General features: G+C 42.6%; 1 protein-coding gene across 1 annotated transcript; it reads right to left on the reverse strand.

The window, feature by feature from the left end:
• Positions 1–651: 651 nt before the first annotated feature.
• On the reverse strand, positions 652–7456 carry LOC310854789 (uncharacterized protein). The gene is made up of 5 exons (XM_083759467.1): positions 7377–7456; positions 3394–4625; positions 2046–2115; positions 986–1069; positions 652–767 (listed from the first exon to the last, which is right to left on the reverse strand). Exons 2-4 carry the CDS (start codon positions 4430–4432, stop codon positions 988–990), a joined length of 1191 nt encoding a protein of 396 aa, XP_083615593.1. The 5' UTR covers positions 4433–4625; positions 7377–7456; the 3' UTR covers positions 652–767; positions 986–987.
• Positions 7457–7670: the final 214 nt, after the last annotated feature.

Genomic DNA, 7670 nt, shown 5'->3' on the forward strand with positions numbered 1-7670 from the left:
AGCGCGCCACTCGGTGGCGCGCTATGAGCTTGTAGATCTGCTATTTTTGAAAATAGCTAAAGCATAACATAGTGCTAACACCAAAAGGGGTTCCCGGCCAAAATGGGTTTTAAGCTCACTGCCCTTGTATTATCAGCTATATTTGCTATTTGATTTTTTTTTTAATGTCTGGGTTTTCTAAATATTTAACAAATGTAAAGTATTAACAATTAATCAATCTTGTGACTAAATAATAACATTTTACTGAAAAGTGACAGTTTCAACATGGGCAATTATGATCGAGCAGCCTCCTATTACACCTCTCCCTAGCCTGAGCTAATGTTGTCTAGAGGGGCGGGTCGCGGCAGAGATTTGCGCACGCCCTGATTGGCTCTCACTGATCTGTCAGTCACCCCTGGCCCCTCCTCCCCCCAACAAATGAGAAATGAGCTGAATCTGTTTTAAGACATTACACCTCCTGAACCTGAACATAGTCTCAATGAAAAAATCTCACATACAACCTGAGATTCTACAGAGCTATAATTGCCCCACGTTCAAGGATGGCTGCCATGGACACATCTTTACAGTACCTTCTTCTAACTAGCACCACCGGATTCCTTTTAGCACTGACAAAGTATATAAACACAAGCAAAAATCTAAAATTATTCCTTACACAGATGCAACAAGTTAAATTGACACAGATGCTTCCTCGGTTGCAATGGGTTAAGGGAGCTTGTTGGTGGAATCCATCCTCTTCCTCTTCTCTTCACCTACGTCTCCTACATAACCTGTTAGGTCACAGACAAACCCAGGTGATATAATTGAAAATATTCCTGCTGTGCAGGACTGTTAATCCATAGTCTGATGCTACAAATAATGACAGTAGTCAGAAACCAATAAATCCTTGACATCTACATGCACATAGCATCTCTATTATTCATCTATGCTTTCTTTAGTAAGTATGCTATTGAGGAGGTATAAATAATAATAATAATAATACACTTACTGTCACTGGGCAGTGGGCGCCCCCTGCTGGTCAGTGGTGGTGTTATTCTTCTTCTTGGGACTTTCATCAGCATAGAACTGTGGACTAGCAGAATATGGCACAATACAGTATAATATTACACAGTGACAGCTTGGTTGAATGCTTGATTCTGATTGGTCAAATTTAGCGGTGTGTTATTTCTGGATAATGACCACTGGACTCCAGGCTCGGAGTGGAATTCCAAATCAGGCCGGGAGTTATACGCCTTGGCAGGCCGCACCGCGCACGTGCCGAAATGTTGGGGGCCCTTGGGGGACATTACAGCAATTTCACATGAGAAATGTACCATCTCATGTTATTTATATTATTAACTTCTTCCCTCCATTAACAGTGTTTATAAACTTTTTATAATGGCAGTGCGCTGCACTGTGCTGCAGCAACACTGCCTGAATTGAATTAAAATTGACTGTGGCTGGCCTGAGCTTAGGAGAGATTTTTTTTTGCTGCACTGGTTGTGGCTGGCTGGCTTTTTTTTTTTTTTTTGACAGCCAGGCCACTAGGAGGCAGGCCACCGGGAATAGTCCCGGTCCTCCCGACGGTCAAACCGGGCCTGCTGGACTCTTAACAGACCGCTGTCTAATCAAATCCTCACCAGCACATGGCTGCTTATGCTATATCCAGCATGACAGTCATTTAAACAAACACACCATGTAATTTACAGCTAAATGGCTGATCAACTCACTTCGTCTCAGTGTTTAAACATCCTGTCGGTCATTCCTTTTCAACAACTACCTTGCATATTATTTACAAAACACGTGATCAATGCTACACAGAATATCACACTGAATATCGCAGAGTTCCACAGATCAGAGTAATGACAGGAGGTTGACCATTAGCTTACACTGATTCCAGAGTAAAGGCCAATTAAATACCATGATTTTACTGAAAGCCAAATGTGTTTTCTTAAAACACCAAACAGATACCGTTAAGAGAGTAGTGGAATGCAAAGTCAGCAATGTGATGATTAGTCACTAAATCTAGGAAGTTCTGTAATTGTTGTTATGAGTGAATAAATAATTACCTGCTGCAGGAAGCAACTCTGGGCTCAACAGTTGTTCCATCAACCTCCTTATCCTGCACTGCATCTGACGCTGAAGGACAATGTAAAGGTCATTATAGGCAATGAAAAAGAAGACACGAGATGAGCTGTCTGGTTTGTAAACTAAATTAAGATGAGAGACAACAGAGTTTAATGCTTAAGATGAACACAAACTGTAAACAATTGTTTATTTGATGTGGTCATCTTGATCAGCTGTGGAGGGGTGATCCCTCTGCTTTATTATTTACAATCTGCCGCTGTCATATTGGATAACACTGAATTATAAATTTGCTCTGTATTTGACATTATGTGTCAGGTCAGATTGCCTCTATGAAAAATGCATTGCTGTTAGTTCTCTCTGTATGAAGACGCATTTCTAAGCTCGTTGACTTAGAGGATGACATGTTTTCGGGACTACCGCGGATCACGGGATTCCAGCGGGATGGGATTTTTTATTTTTATTAATCCCGTGATATGGACAGGACGGGAATATAAAAGTCAATGGGAACGGGCAGGAGAGGGAATGACATCTATCAGTAGATGATTATGATCATGTTCAGCTGTTCGCACCGCCAACCAAAAGGACAGAAGTGCCCATTTTGTAGTCCCATTAGGACTGTATAGGCCTAATGGGAATTTTAGAATGCCAACTACAGTGCCAGATATATGCATTATTGTGTATTTATCTTCCTTCCATTAAGTCTCTTTGCTCACCAATGTGCTCAGTCTAATTCATGCAGCTGTCAATCTAACAGCTGACTTGACTCCTCCACGCTGTCAGCAAAGGTATACTTATGCCCTTATGTTTAGCACAGATCCGATCCGTATATGGACATTACATGACTATAAGGACTGTCTGAGAATGGGGTTGAGGAGGCTTGCGCCCGGAGGGGCTGCTGGAACAGGCAAGGAGGCCTGTTCCTCACTCTCTGTATGTTGTTACTCTGCTGAATCTTCTTAACCCATTCTGACCTGAGATCAGATTCTAAAAATGTCAGTCGCTCTTCGATTTTTCAAAAATGGCAGACCTACAAGCTCGTATCGCGCCACTCGGTGGCGCAATATGAGCTTGTAGATCTGCTATTTTTCAATAGCTAAAGCACAACATGATGCTGACACCAAAATGGGTGCCCGTTCAGAATGGGTTAATAAATTCTCAATACCCTGAAGAACTTGGTCATTCCTTCATCTTTGCAAGATCATTTAATCGACGACAAATGCAGAATATTCTATGATTTTTTTAAAGGTTGGTGAAAAATGCGCTGAATCCTAAAGTGTGAGATGCAGTTTGAACAAAGCATTTGCTACACAAACTAAACATTTCCCTCACCCGCATGAGTCCTCATGTGTGTCTTCAGATTACTCTTTCGACTGAATCTCTGTTCACAGACTGTACACACATAGGGCTTTTCCCCTGTGTGAATCCTCATGTGTTTCTTCAGCGTACCACTTTCAGTGAATCTTTGTTCACAAACGGTACACGCATAGGGTTTTTCCCCTGTGTGAATCCTCATGTGCTTCTTCAGAGTACCACTTTCAGTGAACCTTTGTTTACAAAATGCACACGCATAGGGTTTTTCCCCTGTGTGAATCCTCCTCGTGTGTTTCTTCAGAGTAGCACTTAAAGTGAATCTTTGTTTACAAACCGTACACACATAGGGTTTTTCCCCTGTGTGCACCCTCATGTGTGTCTTCAGAGTACCACTTAAAGTGAATCTTTGTTTACAAACTGTACACACATAGGGTTTTTCCCCTGTGTGAATCCTCATGTGTGTCTTCAGATGTTCCTTTCGATTGAATCCTTGTTCACATTCTGTACACGCATAGGGTTTTTCCCCTGTGTGAATCCTCATGTGTCTCTTCAAATGACTCCTGTAACCACATCCTTTGCCACAGACGGTACAACGGAAGCAATTGTTCTCTGTGTGACTCTTCGTGGATGGAGTTCGTTTTGATGATTTCAAGTCCTGGGACAGCTTTTTGCTCAAACACAATCTTTGTCCTTCTACATTTTGTGTCTTGTGTGATTTCAGCGTGTTTAAAGCGGACTGATCCTCCCTGGTCTCCTCCCACTCATCACTGTCTTCAGTGATGTCAGATTCAGAACCATGTGAAGAGAGGAGCTGTTCCTCACTAAAGGGTTGTGATTCTCCACAGTCTGCTACGTCAGTTTGCTCTGTGTCTCTGTTTTCATCATCATCTTCACGTTTCACTGCCAGTAATGTCACCCTTGACCCACCAGCCTCCTCTGGTTTTTGAAGTAGCTCTTCCTGTTCATATTTAATCTGTGGAGGTTCTGGATTCATCTGGACCAGACTGATGCTCCTCTCTTGCTGTTCCTCTTTAATCCGTGGAGGTTCTGGATTCATCTGGACCAGACTGATGGTCCTCTCCTGCTGTTCCTCTTTAATCTGTGGAGGTTTTGGTTTCTCCTGGACCAGACTGATGCTCCTCTCCTCTCGTTCCTCTTTAATCTGTGAAGGTTTTGGTTTCTCCTGGACCTGGTCCTCTCCTGCTGTTCAGGGGGAATCTCCTCTTCACACACAGGGAGGAGAGGAACATCTAGAAGGAGGAGAGAGGAGAGTACATCAGCAGACATAACCACTTTTTATTAGATGAGATTGATTATTCTACTTGTTTTGTACAAAACGCATAATCATTTCAAGCGACACATTATTAACTAGATAAAGTGCCCATCGGCAACAGGCCTCCACCAGGGCAGGGCAGGTTGTGGCCTCCTGGTGGCACTATAATAGGCCAATGTGAAAAGGGTGACATTTCTTCTTGCCTTGGATGGCAATTGGATGATTTGAGGCTTTTTGTTCAAAACGGGCCAATCCTGCAAACGTTGAAAGCCAATGTTAGCCAATTAGGATGGAAAATGATATATTGAACACATGACTATAGAGATAGTGTGTAAGCCAATCAGTGTAGAATGTGAGAAATCCAACAGACTCGTCTTGATCACATGACTACAGAGACCATGTGGACCGATTTGCGTGAGATTTGGATGAAATCTGTGCGGCTAACATAAGCAATGTGTTTTACAGAAATCGGCCTCATGGTGGCGCTATAACCGGCAGATGTGTAGGCATGCAGGGACAATGTTTTTCCATGGCCTCTAGGGAGTGCGCATACATAAGTTGTATACAGATCGATGCAGTTATAGCTAAAAACAGGAATTGGCCTGTTATAGCGCCACCGTGAGGCTGATTTGGGGGGGGGGGAATTGTGGCATGTCGTCCTCGGCCTAGTGGAAATGTGCGTGTATAATTTCACGGAAATTGCAAACTGTGTTTGTGATTTGTGGCATTTTTTCTAAACGGACCAATCGTGAGAGCTTTGGAAGCCAATCTTAGCCAATCAGGATGGAAGATGGGAAATGGTGCCGCTCCGTGTTGATCACATGACTATGGAGATAGTGTATACCGAATTGTGTGATGTATGGATAAAATGTGTACGAGTAATCTACAGAAATGTGTTTTGCCTAAATCGGCCTCATGGTGGCGCTATAACAGGCCGTTGAGGAATATATGTGTGTGAGAAACACTTTCCATCCGTCAGAGCTAAAATAGGCAGGGGCGGTTATTAGCGCTACGCACGACCCCTAGAGTTCTCCCTGAAAGCCCGTTCCATCGCAGTTGAGTTTGTGCTTGAAATGTACTGTAATTCTGCAAACTGTTAATAAATATTTCAATCAATCAATCAAGCTGCTAAATTGGGCAGTGCATGTCAATTTCTTACTCATTGGAGATGAGAACCTGGCATATTTGTAGGAAAGTGAAGGCAAAAGTAAGTATTAATTCATTAATTAATTCAAAAATGTTTTGCACGGTCCCAGACGCCTGTGTGTGCGTGTGTGTGTGTGTGTGTGTGTGTGTGTGTGTGTGCGCACAGATTAAATGCATCAATCAGTCAATCAAGAGTTAAAGATCTATAATATATATATATATAATATTATTAATAATAAATAAATAATAATAATAATAATAATATATATTATTATTATTATTACTATAAGGGTAATGTGGCTACCAACTCTCCATTTAGCTGGGGACCTGGAACCCCACGGCCCTCAAGGACCACTGGTGGTCCCCGCACCACTGGTTGAAGACAACTATAATAATTGCCTATCTGAGAATGTATCTGCAAACTAGAAAAAGTGCCCTTCTGGGCACAGGTCTCCACCAGGATAGGAATATAGGACATTGCAGCTTGCCTTCATCTGGTGGTTGGATAAAAGGGCAACAAAAGTAAATTAGAGGTAAAAACACTTTTCGGCCAGTTATAGCGCCACCTTGAGGCTGAGTTGAAATTGTTCATGTGGCATTTCTTCCTCGGCCTAGTGGGAATGTGCGTGCACAATTTCACGGAAATCACGCGATGTGTTCATGATTTGCAGCATTTTGTTTGAAAATGAGCACTCCTGTGAACTTTGGAAGCCAATCTTAACCAATCAGGATGGAGTCTGAGAAATCTGAAAGACCCGTTTCGTTGAATGGCTCTAGAGAGACTGTGTACCAATTTGCGCGATGTTTGGACAGAATCTGTAGGCGTACTGTGCAAAAACTTGTTTTGCACAAAGCGGCCTCCTGGTGGCGCTATAACAGGCCGTTCTGGAAATTTTGGGGCAGAGGTTCATCGTTGGCATCCAGGGAGTGTGTGTGCAAAATTTGGCATCGACCGGGTTAACGGTGGCCGAGATTAGCTGCTCACGGACACACGGACGGACGGACGGACGGACACACACACACGGACGGACGGACGGACGGAGTGCAAAACATACTCTCCCCCCATGCCTTCGGCCTGGTGGAGACAATAATGGAGAAACAGCGGCAGCCCCCTGTTTTGCTTTAATTAATTCACCACACGTATGGTAGGAACATAATATTCAAAGTGCGCAATGTTATGGGAATAGCCATTTTACATCGGTAAAAAAACAACGTTTTAGGGCACATATAAGTAATCTAGTATATGCCATTTACAAATACATGTCATAAATGCATAAAAAAAATGTAGCACTTAAAAGAACATTAGTTACGAGCTCTTATTCTTGTGATAGATTGTACTCTGTGTTCCATTAAGAGTACTGCACTGACACTGTTATGGGATCGACTGCTCATGCCTGTAGATGGATTCACTCAGTAAAACTGAAGCTGCAACTACAATCTACTCCAGTGTATTTATTATTATAAAGAACCCAACTCACAAACTATAACATGGTGTTAGAAGTGGCTGGATCTTCACTCGATGCACGCCGAGTCGTAAAGACACAAACCGGGAGTGAAATATTCCTTATATATTTTTACTCACTTATCTCCAAGTTGTCAACCGAAGCGCCGTGTTAATCCGTCACGTTAAACTTCTTCCTCGGACCAAACGCTATCCTTGTGTAGCCATAACCTGTGTAACCATAACCTGTCAAGCTTTGAGATGCACAGCGTCAATCCGTGATAGAGAATAAGCAAGTCTTTTTTTTTTATTACTATCATTAGCCTACCGGCATATTTATTTGTATCATACAGTGACAGTCTGGCTGACTGGCTGTTGTTTTCTTCTTCTTCTTCTGTTGGGATTTCCGGCAGTGTAGACGCTTTCGCGTATTAC

The sequence above is a fragment of the Protomyctophum parallelum genome (assembly GCF_964188405.1).
Source record: "Protomyctophum parallelum genome assembly, chromosome: 2".
Classification (NCBI taxonomy): Eukaryota; Metazoa; Chordata; class Actinopteri; order Myctophiformes; family Myctophidae; genus Protomyctophum; species Protomyctophum parallelum.